The sequence below is a fragment of the Squalius cephalus genome, assembly GCF_949319135.1.
Source record: "Squalius cephalus genome assembly, chromosome: 8".
NCBI classification, from domain to species: domain Eukaryota; kingdom Metazoa; phylum Chordata; class Actinopteri; order Cypriniformes; family Leuciscidae; genus Squalius; species Squalius cephalus.
In genome coordinates, this window is record NC_137129.1 from 5,094,692 (window position 1) to 5,111,357 (window position 16,666).

The 16,666-nt window shown below is 36.5% G+C and overlaps 1 protein-coding gene across 3 annotated transcripts in view; it reads left to right on the plus strand.

Annotated features, from left to right (window-relative positions):
• The window catches only part of trioa (trio Rho guanine nucleotide exchange factor a), a 113,312-nt gene that overhangs the window by 34,945 nt on the left and 61,701 nt on the right, over positions 1-16,666 (plus strand). For all 3 annotated transcript variants that reach the window (XM_079878203.1, XM_079878204.1, XM_079878205.1), the window contains exon 3: positions 15,767-15,841. In XM_079878203.1, coding sequence (XP_079734329.1) covers positions 15,767-15,841 — 75 coding nt within the window. The remainder of the gene's footprint in view (positions 1-15,766; positions 15,842-16,666) is intronic.

The window sequence follows — 16,666 nt, forward strand, 5'->3', positions numbered from 1 at the left end:
AGGATGTGTGCGTGTTTTTGCATTTACATTGAAAGAGGAAGATTCTGTTCTTGATTTGCAGACTTGCTTTCTCCATTTCCTCTATTTAATTTCAGGGCTAGACAACACCCATCACAATGTGGAATCAACACCAATGATTCATTCATCACGCATGCATTACTGTATTATTATAGTGTTGTGATGTCTAACACTTAAAACAATTGATTGAAATAGGCCACTCCAGACTAACCCATAAGTTTTTGTTAATAGGTGAAGATCCTCCTCTATGCTCGTCTTGCCCTTTATCGCTGAAGCGTTTTTTGATGGACTGTGATGTCTTGAGGACTCTTTACTTTTCAGTTGATTTTTATGATTAATTACGGGTACTACGATCAGGATTTTTGGGGCCGATATTGGTCGATACGATCACTGATACCGATCACCGAAATAAATAATAGGCCAACTATTCCTAACAACAATGTGCTTGCTTTTTAACCGTTTGCTTGTCCGTGTTCTCAGAGCGCGCGCACAGAGGGAACAGAATCACTTTCTCGGCTTAATGCATTTTTTTTATTACCAAGCACGCCCTGCAGTTTAGCGACCGTAGACTGTATTTTTTGATAAATCACTGATTTAGCTGATTTGGATGTTAAGTTTGGGCTGTGAAGGAAAGAAATGCACTAAAATGCACAGCTCTAGTTTCTTGCTGTCATTGTTGTAGGGTTGCTGTGTTTGCCGGGTTTCTGGCCTTTATAGAGACCACTGATCAAACTTTATAAAGTTATTATCGGCCAATAACGATCAATCGTAGCACCCTTATTTTTAATGAAGTGAGATCAGATTTAGTTATAGAATTTTGATCAAAGATAAACTTTAAAAACCTCTGATAAAAGTACTTGACATATTTTACTGTTTTATATTTTTATTTATTTTTTTGTATTTTAATTTATTGAGACAAAAATATAACTTTAATATTGCCTGATTAATAAAAAAATAAAAAAAAGTTATTATCAGGTGTATTGGCCAGATTAATTTTTTTTTTTTTTTTTGTGCAACATTATGGCTTGTTATTTAGCTCAGTTTTATTAGCTGAATGTCACACATGAAGACTGTTTTCACTGTCCAGTAGTGTAGGTCTCTTCATTTCTAAAGGCCTTCTGTTGTCTGTTGTGTGCAGGCTTGAGAGAGGATGCCTGAGCTAATCACTTTCTAAGCAGCTTCTGTGTAATCCACTAGTTTGAGCAGTCGTTTCCTGATAAATTTAGGATTTATCTTGAACATACTTAAGTTTCCCCTTTTTGTTTTCCCTCTAAACCATTTGGTAGTTTGTAAATCAGAAAGAGAGATCCGGGTCACGGCACCAAAAAAAAAAAAAAAAAAAAAAAAAAATCAGAAAGAGAGCATGTGTCTTTAAAGGCACACTATGCAAGATTTTTACCTTAATATAACAGCTTCGAAATCATTTCGATGGTAAATGAACACGTAGTTGGGCGAATCATCCCGATAGCAAAGCAGGGGGGGGGGCGCCACTGGCAAAACCAGCAATGCAAGTTTAAGAGCTGACGCCCCACCAAATCTCGCGAGAATCACGACTTGCTTTATGGCACGACGTCACATACATCAACAACAAATGAAGAAGACTCTAGCACACATTTCAGACGTGTATCATGGCAGAGTCGACGAAGAAAGCGCGGTCGGAAGAGTGCAGAGATGGCTCTGTGCGAGTAGTGTTTACGACAGTAACGTTAAAGCAGAACTATGCAGCTTTGCCGATTTCTTCGCTGTTTTCTCGCTTTTTGCTCGCGGGTTTCTCTATAGAGCTCCCCCTACAGCTTCGGAAGAGATATTTGACAACACTGTCGTCAAAACTCGTTGGCGACTATCCCCCCTCCCATCTTCTCCCGCTCGTCATTTGCATTTGTTTTCAAAGAACCTGGCGAACGCATGGAGCCATGTCCACTGAGGTATGTATGATACACAGAAGGCTAGCATATAAATGTTTAGATAGTGTATGTGTGCAGTGCCGTAAAGCAATTCGTTACATCGCAAGACCTGATATCACGCAATACTTCCTGACGCTGAGATCGTCGGCCCGCCGGCCCAAAGTTGCAAGTGTGGTTTTTCCGCTCACAGGCGCTCGGGGGGGTGCGAGAAGACCACCATTCAACCCGAAAAATTTCATATAACTATTCCATTGACTCCGAAGCTCTTCGGTTAAGGTAAAAAAGTTACTTAGTTCACCTTTAAATACAAGTACTCCTCAGCGACTCTAGGGGTCGCTGTTTGAGAAAAACAGAAACTGCATAGTGTGCCTTTTAAGATGTGTTTTGGTCGATCAGATCACATGTAGACGAGGGAGACACTTTCACGTCTCTTTTGTCCACTTTCGACCGCTTCTGTCCTGATTACTTTCGAGGTGAGTGTCTATGGGCTGTTTGAGAAAAACGGAAACTACCATTGGAGTGACTTAAATGCTTATTGATGTGTTTTTAGGAAACCCTACTGTGGTTGGGAAATGGTAAATGAACTTGTCGGGATGTGTTGGCCCACCCCTCTCAGGTCAAACTCACTCTGTGGAGTATTAAGATTAGCAACAGTCCCGGACAAAGCCTGCTCTCCTCTAAATCCAGCAGAGACGACTGTTAGCAGGGGCTTACATATGCCAGGGTTTAGCATAGCAGGAGCACAGTCTTCACGCAGAGCCAAACTATCGCGTCCCACAGCTTGAGGAACGTTGAGGCGAAAGTTTCAAGGTGCTTGTCATGGTTCACATGAGCCGTTCAGGAATCCCAGCGAGTCTTTGGCGTTCCCTCTCAGTGGAGTGGCAGAAGTTGTAGTCATGTACCTGCACTGTGGTGTTGTTGAGGACACCGATTCACTGTCAAGCTGGTGGAACGGGAATGTGGCGTCACTTTTGGACAACCACAGGTGGCAGTACGCACAGACGGGCAACACACTGATTCAGCTGCCAGGTAAAGCTTTGACGCTGGGCATGGGCACATTTGATACCAACCACCATCTGTGGATAACACTCTTCATTGGTGAAACGATAAGGGGTGCGTCTTAGTTCAAACCGTTCATGCTACTAGCCAAGCAGAATGACTAGCAGATTTAGTTGGGTTCTGGATTGGTTGTAACTTGGTTTGCAAGGTATACGTTACGAAAAATGTAAAATCAGTAGGCCTGTTGCGATTTATTAATCGTCTAATCATCAATATTTGATCTTATTGCAATTATTTGAGATAACTGCAAAAATTTTGCAGTATAAATTTCAATCACATTTTGTACATTTTGTTGTTAAGTACATAAAGATAGTCAGAAGTCTTCTTTTATACAAAATGAAGGCTTGTGGGTTTAATCAGACTATTATAATATAATATGCCGGCATGATGTATACCAATCTTCACTGGCAGAAGGAACTTGAATCATAACCACATCATGTTGGTTCGTTTGGCCAAAGAAGGACTGGTCCCCCAACTGAGCCTGGTTTCTCCCAAGGTTGTTCTCTTTCTCTGTTTCTGTCACCTGATGGAGTTTGGGTTCCTTACCACTGTTGCCTCTGGCTTGCTTAGTTAAGTTAACAATACCCACCACTGATGGGTGGTGTGGCGCAATGGATAAGACACTTGCCTTTGGTGTGAGAGACCCGGGTTCGAATCCACTGTGAGACACCAATGTGTCCCTGAGCAAGACACTTAACCCCTAGTTGCTCCAGAGGCGTGCGACCTCTGACATATATATAGCAATTGTAAGTCGCTTTGGATAAAAGCGTCAGCTAAATGAATAAATTTAAAAATGAATAAATTTAAAATATTATTGACTTGAATGCTATTGGATGAGACCTGAACTGGGCTGGACGATTAAATAACTGCAGAGCTGGTCAGTAACAATATTTTCTTAGGTATTTAGGTACCATAAATAGGTATGAGAAGATGCTGCTTCTGTCGTAATTATATATGAAGTGTATAGGGACCATTTAGGGACAGATGACTGATTGATGAAGAATAATTGCATCTTCACTCCTCCACATTGAGGTTGCTCTCCTGATGTGTCTGTGCAGGTTAATTGTCTGTATTCCCACTGTGATTTTAGCTGCTTCTCGCTTTATTTTTATCCTCATCTTTCTCTCTCTTGTCTAAATATCCCCTTTCACTGTTCTAGTCTCAGTATGGTGGGAGAGAAGTTGTCATCTCCGTTTTCAACTAGTCATCAAACAACCAACCAGTCTAGTGGTTCCCAGCCTTTTTCTGGGCCACATTTTGGATGTCTCCCTAATCAAACAATCTTTACTGGATCAGTGAAGTTTTGTTTGATGTTTTCTTCTTAAATATGCACATATTGTGTTAGTGTCTGTGGTTTGTGACAGGAGGAACTGGGTTTGGATTTCCGATGACCTCTGAATGTGGTTTCAGTGATCGGATCGCAAAACTAAAAGTTGCTTTAAGGTATTTTTTATGTCTGTAGCTCAACAGGACTGTGCAGGACAAAGCCGGTGCTTGCCTCAGCCATTGATTATTACTGTATAGATAGAGAATAGAAAGTTCAGACATCACAAGTGAAAGAGGCTGAGATAAAAAAGGTGTAAGATGTGTAGACAAGTCTATAGGAAAGGGGATGACAGAAAAAAGGACAGACTGATGGAGAGGGAGGACAGAAATAGTCTGTCTTGTGAGTGCGACTCCCCTCTGTTTCAGTTTCTGTGTTGAAATGCTCCAATACTCCTTTTCTGCAGAATCGATACCAGCTTGCATGTTCTTGCCCTATCTTTTCTTTCGAATTGACAGTTTGACACACACCCGCCTCCTCTCACTCACTCTTCTCATTCGCTATAAATATCCAAGGCCTAAAACTTACTTTTTGCCACACCTGCCAATGGCCGGCTGTGACTTAAGTAAATTACCGGCCATAAATATTTTTTTACCGGCCATGAAAACAGGTTCATATCCGTGTCAACTCAAACAGATGTCCCCGGCTAAATTTTTTTGATTTTGATCATTTTTTTCTGGTGAAAGAAATACATAAATGAATAAGAAAGCCAGAATATTAAATGTCACGGATGTATATTAACTGAGTAATGCACTATTTTTAATACTACTATACTACTAATACTATGAGTAATACTACTAGATTTTGAGCCAAATTACAGGGGAGTAAAAATGACTTTAGAAAGATGGCAGCATCATTATTTTAATTTCACACAGAGATTTGTAGGTCTATTAGCAAAATCGGTTGACTTTAGCAATCTTTGTTGCATTGTATGCCAACAGTGAAAGTTCAAATATGGGAAAATGCACTTCTTGTGTTTTTTCCCCTTAGGTTTGCATGCATGTAACTCAATATTAGATTCTGGTTCTTAACAAACTTTTCTTTTGGTATTATCATTTTAAAGGCCCTATATGGTTCAATCCCACAGTTGTGGGGATCTCAATGTGGCTCCATGAGAACATTGGTAAATTGTACACATTTTCAGTGGTCGAAAACCAAATGTGGGTCACTTTGCATGCATCTGATACTTTTTCTTTTAAAGAGGAATATCTGAACAACAAATTAAGTTAAAACTAGAAATGAATATAAAAAAATGTATAAACACAATTGCGTAGAACTTCACTTTGAACTTGCAAACTATTCTTCCAACGGCGTCTCAGGAACATTTAGTGCCTTCGCTATCTTTTTGTATCCTGTTCCTTGTACGTGAAGGGCAATGATATCTTCTCTTAACTTTTTGGACCATTCTTTTGCTCCTTTGGACCACTCAACAAACCTAGCTAGTTCAGAAATTTCATGTGTTCTAGCTCAAGCACACCTGGTGCAGCTAATGAACCACTTGTTTTGCAGATTTGTGCTGTTGTGAGGAGAAACCACTTGAAGCATTTGTTGTGTTGAGCTAATTCAATTACTTTTGTTTGATTTGTTTGCAAACAGCTGAAATTCTGTTAATTTTGCCAATAAATCTGATTTGCAATGGGGGTTGAATAATTTAGACTACAACTGCACTCTCCAATGCCAATTTTTACTTTCATTTTTACTTTCATTTTGCGCTTGGTGGGTGTTAATTTTAGGCCCCGCTTATATTTATGGTAATCTAGAGTCAAAGATCTGCCTCTTTGTGACAATGATTGGCATGGAACAGTCAAAACAAACCCGTTTAGAGGATTGTGTGTAGATACTGAGAGTTTTGTTCGTTTTTTCATTCTCGAGGGCCGATTTATGTTATAATTTGCTGTTCAATCTCAGTGTGTTTCGACCAGTATTGTGAACTTTGAGCTAGTCCTGCGCTCCAAATACTGCAACGTGGCATTTTTCCCTCTTACCAGTCTGATGTGCTTCACTGTCCTGGAGAACAGAGGCTGAAAGTGCTCCTCACCCTTGATCACATTACAGTAGGAAAAACAGGCTTTGTGTTCACGCTAAAAGACTCTCCCTTCACGCTTCACGCACATCATAGTCTGTAATGCAGCCAGCTGAGCTGACCTTTTCATTCAGTTTGTCAACTGTAAGTACACTTCAGTCCTGCAGAGTTCATGTTACCCTGTTTGGTAACGTGCTTTATGACGTTAACTGTGTCAACATGAGAAGACCTTGGGCTCTGTGAGGTCTGCTGTGGATGAAAGTTAAATGCATGTACATATAATGAAATCGGAGTTTTGTTTCTTTTAGTTCTTTTTTTTTTTGTATTCGCTTTGAAGACATCCACACATGCTTTTGTGCTCCTGGAAGTTGACAAAATTGTTTAGCAGGATTATGTTTTAAATATACAGGCCTTCTAGTAAAATGCTCCAAAAATATTGGTCTAATAAAATTGTCTCCTTCCATGATACCGCATTCTTCTGACTTACAATAACAAGTAGCAAATGACGGTTTCTGACTGAGACATAAACTAAACCTTAAAAATATGTCTCCCAATTAAGCAGAAGACTACAGTTTTTTAAAGGGGTGGTATAATGCCCTTTTCACAAGATGTAAAATAAGTCTTTGATGTCCCCAGTGTGTATGTGAAGTTTTAGCTCAAAATACCCCACAGATATTTTTATATTGCATGTTAAAGCTGTCACTATTTGAGGGTGAGCAAAAACACACAGTTTTTGTGTCTGTTCCTTTAAATGCAAATGAGCTGCAGCTCCCGGCACAGGGGGCGGAGCTTCAAGAGCTTGTGTCCTTTTATCTCACACAGACATGCACTGAAAATTTCAAAAACTTTTAGCCTTTTATGTTCAAACCGGAGTCAGAAAGATGGAGAGACTCAAGTCAAGAAGTGACAACATGTAGACAACATTTCTGAATGGTTAGTTGGTGAATTTATGTAGCTTATGTGTAGTTATCTTCTAGTCATTGATTAGCATATTCTGTCTTGATAATCTATAAATCTCGTTCCCGGGGGCGGGTTTATGTAAATTTTAGGGTTAGTGATGTCACTAACCTGGGAGGAATGTCGTGTAGTCCCTACCAGCCATTTGTTGTAGTCCTTAAAAAGACATTTCTTATTTCTTAAAAAATATCTCCCTTTGCTTTGAACTTTGAGCGTCGTAACTTTGCAGATGTTGTTTATGCTCAAACAGCAACATTACACACTAACTAAAGTTAGAAAAGTGAAATCATATTCAACCACCCCTTTAATTTTATTTAATTAATTAATTTTATTTATTTTTTATTTTTATTTTTTTTGGTCCTGGAGTTGAGCTTTTTAAATTTGTCCCATGTGACCCATTGTGTCCAATTTGATCCATTTATTTTATTTAACGCCTTTTTTCCCCCATTTGTTTTGTTTTTTCTTCTTTTTGTCTGTTTGACGCTATGTGTATCAACTAGTTAGGACTTGGTGTAAAGCTCCACAGTGGTCACCCCTAGTGTCTCCTGGTCATCTGTGTCTTGAATCCCTAACATTCCCATTGCTCCACTGGTGGCCTGTAGGTTATATTCACCATCTCAAGTGTTAACCCAGTTCTTCAGCTGTTCGCAGGGTGACAGGTCAGGTCATATGGGTTGTCTTCTTGATATCTCAATCCTCTGGAGCTCCTCAGGTTAATAGGCTAATTGCTAAGATTCAGACGCAAGCTACACGCCGGTAAGAAGCCAGGTCAGCGGCGCTGAAGTGATTTAATCTGACCTGACTGATGTGAGGTTACACAGGGTGGAAATATAAAACCTATACAGATGCCAATATATCCATGTTTAAATGGCTTTAAACAGGACTACAGTCACGCAGTTCTTCTAGTTGCAGTTTTATGAAAGCATTGCTGATTAATAGCAATCTTCATTTCAGTCCAGTATTAAAACGCCTCTATTGTAGTCTGGAGTTTTCTTCTGGGAAGGGGCATGTCACAATATTTCTCATTTAAATAATTCCCGCCCAATGAATATGCAAAATAAACGGACGAGGCCTGGTTGAGTTAGTTAGTAGGTGTTGAAACTCGGTTATGGTAAGGGGGTGGGACATTCCTCAAACACACTCGAAGTGCTCGACCAATCACAACTCACTGGTCCAGCCGACCAATCAGAGCACATTGTGCTTTTCAGAAGGAGGGGCTTCATATAAACAGGAACTAAACAGAGTGTTACTGACAGACTGGGAAGAGAGGAGCTGCAACAATGTCAAATGTGAAGTTTTTTTTTTTTTTTTTTTTTTTACATTCAATCATGAAAACATTTTAATAGACTTTGTAAAAAGGAATTATAGGTCCCCTTTAACATTTGTTCAGTGATGCACTATAGCAGGTCCAAATGCATTATGATAATTCCTGAGTGAATCGAATCAAAATTGGAATTGAATCTGTAGCCGACCGTTTCACATCAGCTCAGTCCATTACGATTCATTTGTCTTCTGTTCATTCATCAGGAATCAGGACCAGTTGGAAATGAACGAATGAGTGGAGTCATTAGTCGTGTGAGGCTGGTGTGGGACGGCGGGTTCATTAGTGTGCTCAGTAACGTGGCCGGCAGAATGGGTCATGTCATTAGCGGCTTACACACACACACACACACACACACACACACACACACACACACACACACACACACACACACACACACACACACACACACTCGTTGAACCCGTGACCCTCGTGTGTTTCAGTCTGACCCACAGTAAGGAAGTGTGAAAGGAAGAGAAATATGAGACCAGTCTGTGTCTACAGTCTTTGTATTTATGAGATTGAGGGCACATGAACACCACAATGTTAAAACGTTCAGTGGGAAACTCCATCTTTGTGCACTGACTTTCTGAATAGGGTCGTGTCATTTAAAGAAGTCGTGGCGAATGCGGTTGTTGCATTGGTCGCCATATAAAGTTCCCCTATTATTTCTTATTTTGTTTTGGAGTCTCCTACAATAGGTTTACATGAAGTCCTGAAGTCAAAAAACACTCTCACAGAAAAAAAGCATTTTATCGACAACACGAACCAAACTCCTCCAGTCTCAAATACAACTACGGTGTTTGAGGGCGAGTCAAAGTAGACGTCATTCGCGAGCAGCCAGTGAAGACCATAGGCTGGCATTATTCAAATTTGTTACGTTGTTTACGCAGGTTTGTAACAGGAAGTGAGGCTGGAATTGCTTACAACTTGTTTCGGCTGTTCGGAATCGATTCTTTATTTAGGAGACACTAACTTTATTTGTCGTTCACTTTGATCTTTAAAACTTTGCAGCTACCATTGAAAAGTTTGAGGTTGGTAAGATTGTGATCTTTTTGAAAGAAGTCTTATATGCTCACAAAGACTGCATTTATTTCATCAAAATACAGTAATATTGCAAAATATTATTACAATTGAAAACAATTGTCTTCTATTTTAATATATTTTAAAATGTAATTTATTCCTGTGATCAAAGCTTTAGTTTTAGTCTTCAGTGTCACATGATCCTTCAGAAATCATTCTAATATACTGCTTTGATGCTCAAGAAACATTTCTGATTATTATCAATGTTGAAAACGCTTGATATTCTTAATATTTGCCTAATATGGAAACATTTTTCGAGATTCTTTGATAAATAGAAAGTTCAAAAGAACAGCATTTATTTGAAATAGATTTTTTTAAATGTCTTTTGATCAGTTTAATGCATCCTTGCTAAATGAAAGTACTAATAATTTAAAAAATATATATCTTGCTGACCCCAAGCTTTATATATAAAAAAGAAAAAGCAGTACAATAAATAATACGTTGTCATATTTCATATATGATCCTCTTTCTTGCTTTTTTCATACTTTTTGCTTTCTTTCTTTTCATAGCTCTGTCTCTGTGTGCTCTACATCCATTACATCGTCTCTGTTGTTCCCTTCTTCTCTCTCCATCCTCTCATCACAGTAGTGTTGATCCGTGTGTCCGCTCTGCTGCCATCTACCAGAAATCTGCAGCTCTACGGTTTGGATGTGGAGAAAACAGTTGCTGGTGTGTGTGAAGCAATGCCAGTGTCTGAAGTCTGTAGTTATTGTTGTTATCTCGAGCCATTACTTCTTCAGTATCGGGAAGATCAGCAACCTATTACCTGGAAACAGATAGGCTACTCTCTGTTGTCTGTTCTCTTTCTGATACCTGATAAGCCATGAACAATAATCGTTAAGGTTGGGCTCGGAGGAACCGACTGATGCACTGATACAGATTGATTTCATGGCACATTCTTCCTCCTTTTTAATTGTTTGGTTTAAAACTCACCCACGTTTCACCTTCACGTCACTAAAGAACAGTCCCTCGGTGCAACGGTGCACTTTCGAAGTTTCCCTTCTAAATCTGCTCATGTTCACTTTTTTTCCCCCCTAGTTTCCTCAGTTCTTTTTCCACGGACTGTGAATTCCCAACCACATTCAGAGCTCTCCCAGCTCTGGGAAAAGAATAGCCGTCTGATTTTCTCAAAGCGTAATGTCTCTATTTGTTGAAGTGGTTTGTTGTATTTCTGTGGTCTGGATGCTGAAATGATGTATTTTGGATGTCAGTGAAATATCCCGTTACCCAGCATGCAAAAGCTTGAAGGACAGCGGCACGGCTGTGAAACGGGTGAGGGAATATGTTGGGAATCTCCTTACGAGCCCCTTCAGATGTGAGATGGAGGTCATTTCTTTGTCTTCTGTCATGGTGAGGAAACGAGTAGATGAATGTAAAATCTATATGTGATAGAGGAAATTATTAGCCTTGCAGAAACTCCCATTTAAAGCCAGAATGATTAGATTGTGGGTTGTAACCTTGAGTGTATCAGCTAGAGCTATTTAAACCTGACGGACATCCAGGAGAGGCCTCAGTAGAGAAAATGGATAATAAAGTAATGAATAATTTTAAATAAAAAAAGTAAGTTTGTATTACTATTAATATTATTATTGAATAAAATAATATTTGTATTAAAAACAAAACAAAATGTATAGGGTTTTAGAATTTGGGTTATGATTAATTTTTGATGTTATGTTTATTATTGTTATTCATATTAGAGCTAGATTAAATATTTTTATTGTTTGGGTTTTGAATTTGTTATAGTCAAAAATGTTATTAACTATTTTTATTCAAAAATAAAAAAGGTATGTTTTTATAATGTAGGTTATGGTTAAAATATGTATTATTATTGCCAGTGTTATTAATATTTTTACTGTCAAATTAATATTTTTTTTATTTTAAAATACAAAATCTATAGGGTTTTAGAATTTGGGTAATAACTATTATTATATTATATATATATAATCTGTAAAGTGATATAAAATGGTGTCATAACCTTTCGCGCATGCACGAAAAACAGGAGTGCAATAATTCTGACTAAAATGTACATATTGCTAAAATATTTTTTTGTTGAACAATAAATGTGCCATATGTAGAATTTTAAGTGTATTTTTATGATAGCAGTAACTGTAAAGTGACTATTGTAATGGGACTTTTGTTTTTCATTTTTTCATTCATTTATTTAAATTTTTAGTTTAGTGAATTTTAAAAATAAAATCATTTTTGTTTTTAGATTATAATGTTACAATGTTAGAATGTAATGTGATTTTAACCCATTTTTGCACATAATATACTATTTGTAATAAGTTAGGCTAGACGTTTTTGGTGTCATAACCTTATTTATGAAGGTTACATGGATCAAAAACAATTAAAACAATAACTAAGCCTTTTTTAATTTCTTTAATTTCTTTATAACTTTTTTTGTGTTGGGGCCAGTGAAAATTTTGGCAGGGCAAGTAAAAAATCCAGAAAAAATCCTTATCGTTGAGCCCTGGGTATAGGGTTTTAGAATGTGGGTTATAGTTAAAAATGTGGTGGTGGTGTTGTTATTATCATTAAATGAAATCATATCTTTATTCTAAAAATACAAAAGATATTTTTAGGGTTTTTGACTTGGGTTATAGTATGAACATATGATACAAGTTTTCATTTATCAAACTAAGTACATGTGCATGTATGTCTTTCTATTACGGAAGCGCATCAGTGTTTTCGGGTTGACTCTCACTTCAGAGAGTCATTGGATTCATATTGTGAGCCATTATTAAATGTGCTTCACCCTCTCCTGTTCGACTGCAGACACACACGCACACATACACACGCACACATACACACGCACACATACACACGCACACGCACACGCACACGCACACGCACACACACACACACACACACACACACACACACACACACACACACACACACACACACTTACATCATCCAGCTGCAGAAGTGAGAACCTCATATGCCCCAGCACACCCGCGGCCCGTCTCTCTCAGAGCCTGAGGGAAGAGTGTGGGATCTCTTCCTCACACACTCATGCATATAAACACACACAGGGATACGGAGAACCGAAACCCTCGTCTCTTTCTGTAAAGTCGAGCTGTTACTGAATCTGAGCCCGTCTGACCAGCAGCACTGTCTGGAAACTGTCCCAGCCTCCACATTTAACCATTACACACATGCTGTTCAGAACTGGAAAACACACATCAGAATCGCCTTGTGTTTCCCTCAAATATATTGCAATTTTTCCAATTCCAGTCTTGGAGCATTTAAAAATTATAATTAAAAGTCTTTTATATATATTTTTTAAATAGAACATATATTAAAATAAATTATTATTATTATTATTATATAAATATTACATATTAATATTATAATATCATTTTTTAAATAATTATTTTGTGTTGTAGTTTTGACTCAAGATACCATTTGTTAAATTATATATCTAATTATAACAAATTAATAATATAATTAATATAATATTAATATTTAATATGTAAATAATTTGTATTATCATGAATAATAATAAATACAACATTGTTTAATATTCTTTATTATTTTTTAAATAAAAATATATAAAATAAATTAATAATAATAATAATAATAATAATAATATTATTACAAATACATATTTATATTATAATTATGTAGTTTTTTTAATTATTGTGTTGTATTTATTACTCATTTGTTAAATTATATCTAATTACAACAAATTACATAACATTTAATATATACATATATAATTTGTAATATCATGAATAATATAAATATTAATCAATTACAGATTTTCTATAAATAATTTGTATTATCATGAATAATATGAATAAAACATTAAAAGTCTAATAATCTTTGTTATTTTTTTAAATAAAAATATATTAATATATTTGTATTATTACATAAATACACATTAATTATATTAGACGTATTTTATGTTGTATTTATTACTCAAGATATCATCTGTTACATTCTATATCTAATTATAAGAAATTACATAACATTTCATATGTATAATTTGTAATATCATGAATAATATAAAGAGTAACTGTAATATTATAATATATATAATATGGCTTTGGAACAGAAAAGAGGAATGTCGGAGCTGCTTTCTTCCATACAGTGAGATTCACAGGACAAAACACATTGCATTGCAACTCATGCTTTATATTATGATACTTCTGAAACCGTCTGATAGTTTTGTGTTAGGACCAGGCTTTAAAAAAGATCGTTGTACATTCACAACCGTGAGCAGCTCGGAAATTCTGCTATAAATAACTCCTACCATATGAATAATTGATAACATACAGCGATTTAAAGAAATACTTCACAACTGTTCAGTAAGTAGTGTGCGGAACGTTCCATGTTTTCTTTAGATCACATGGTCTCAGTAGCAGTGGTGGAAAAACAAACCTTCCAGTGGGATGTATAGAAAAAAGAGAGAGAGAGGGAGGGAATGAGGCAGAGTGACAGAGAGAAAGGTGTTCTTTTGTGCAGAGAGCGGCGCTGAGACACCACAGGGAAACATCGCAGGAAAATGGATAAATGACATCATCCCTCTATCTCAGCTCTGTGTGTGTGTGTGTGTGTGTGTGTGTGTGTGTGTGTAGGAGGGATCGGCTCCTTCAACCACATTTCATGCTCAATTAGCAGCCCTGGGATGGAGGGATAGTAGGAGTGGAATTAAAGACAGCGTGTCTCAACTCAACCATCCGTATCCATGCTTTACTCGCCGTACTCGAGTCTCGCACCCGTCCTGCTCTGAAATGCATCCTAGAAGATCATGAACTAATACCATATTTTGTATTGACATCATATACAGTTTTTGTTTTAATTTTTGCTTACGTTTTAGTCAGTTTATGTTTTTTTTTTGTCATGTTTTTTCTATTTCGCTTTAACTGATCTTATTTCAGTTTGCAACCTAGCCAGTATTTCTTAAGTTATTTACCATGTTTTGTTTTTTCTAAATTTCAGTTTGTCATTTTAGTACTTTAGTACATTTTAGTACTTATTTTATTATGTTATAGTATACTTGGGAGTTTTAGTATTTGTACAATTTTTTAATTTGTTTATTTTTTTTATATTTTCAGTTTTCATTTAAATTTTAGTTTCTAATTTTTTGTGCTTTTATCATGTTTTTAAAAAAAAAAAAAAATTTATTTACCTTTTTTATTTATTTTAGTTTGTCATTTTAGTACTTCAATTTTAGAACTTAGACATTATTTAGCCATTTATTTAGCCTAAATTTATATTTATTTCAGTTTTAGTTCGTATTTTTGAATAAGGTTTTTTTAAAAACAAACAAAAAAACCCACATATATAATTATATATAAAATATATAAAATATATAATTTAATTTAAAGGTATTATTTACCTTTTTTTCGGTTTAGTAATTTTACTACCTATTTTATTTCAACAATATTTATTTTCAATAATTAAAAATATATTACAATAAGATATTTAAAATGTATTACAACAGAAACCAGTTAATTGAAATTGTAACATTTCACAGTATTACTGTTTTTACTGTATTTTTGATCAAATAAATGCAGCCTTGGTGATTTTAAGAGACTACTTTTAAAAACATTAAAAAACCTTAATGTTTCCAAACTTTTGACCGATAGTGTATATCCGATTTTGCGTTTTCGTTTATGACGTTTTCGTGATGGTGAGGCTAGGCACTCTGAAAGACTCAAGTCAGTCTGCTGGCTATGCATGACTAACTCAACTTTGGCAAAGCTTCAGCAAACCTAGTCAACTCAAACCTGTGAATCATAAAAACAAGCGAACAGAAGTGATGCTTCATCCAGGTTGCTGCTGATCTCATGCAAAGCGCTTGAATGATGTCCAGCGCTCGAGGCGGTTTCTGCTCATGCCTAGAACAGGAGAGCAATGATTATCTGTATGGACTGTCTTTACATTCAGAATGTAAAATATATATCCAAGACACTTTAATGGACCAGACTCGAACTCTTAATTCCCTTTTGAGCGCTATAACTCAACGTATCAGAGCAGGACAGCATTAAAACTGTCAGGCCACAGTTCTGATGATGTTTATATTCTTGCAGGGACTCTAAACTGAGATCTGTTGTTTTGTTTTTCAGGATTTCGCAGGAATGAAGAGATGAAGGCGATGGAAGTGTTGCCCATCCTAAAAGAAAAAGTGGCCTTCTTGTCAGGTGTGTTGATGATTTGAGTGCTGTTATATTGCTTTAACTATGTGTTTTCATTCAGAAATGTCTTCTATATCATTTAGTGGTCATAGCACACTTTCTCAGAAATATGTTCTGTACATCTGATACGATCAACAAGAGCGTGCATCTTCAATACTTCTAGTGGAGGATAAGCAAGAAAAATCATACATCCTAGTTAAATCTAAAAAAAAAAAACTCATTACATATATCTTAACAGGAGAATCTGGAAGCCTGTTTTCATCTCAGTGTAAAAAATAAAAAAGATAAAATTGCAATTTGAGATATAAAGGTGTAACTATCATCTTATTTATTCACTCAATTTTTATTTATTTTCCGAGACGAAATCAGGCTTCCATAGAATCGGGAAATGACCTGAACCGGATCTGACTCCGATTTTTTTTATTATTATTAGCTTTTATATATACATGTTGCCATGTTGAACTCTTTTAATACTTTTAGTTTTAACAATAACAACCCTTGATCACATTCACAGAACCAACATGTCATGTCTTCTACTGAATATTACTGTAACTTCCCACAATATTTTTAGTTGATGTGTCATTGTCACAGGCCATTATTTGATTTCGACTGAAGTCTCCTTCTCACTCACTGTCTGAACTTCTGTTTGCCTCTTGTAGTCGTACGACTAACAGACTGGCACTGAAATGACTCAGAGACATAGGGATGAGTATCTGTCATACACATGTCCCATGATACAACAACAACAAGCACAAAATAACAAACAGGGCAGAAGAAGTGAACCCGCAGAGCTCTAAATGGGAACGCCCAGTGATTTCTGCATAAGCATGC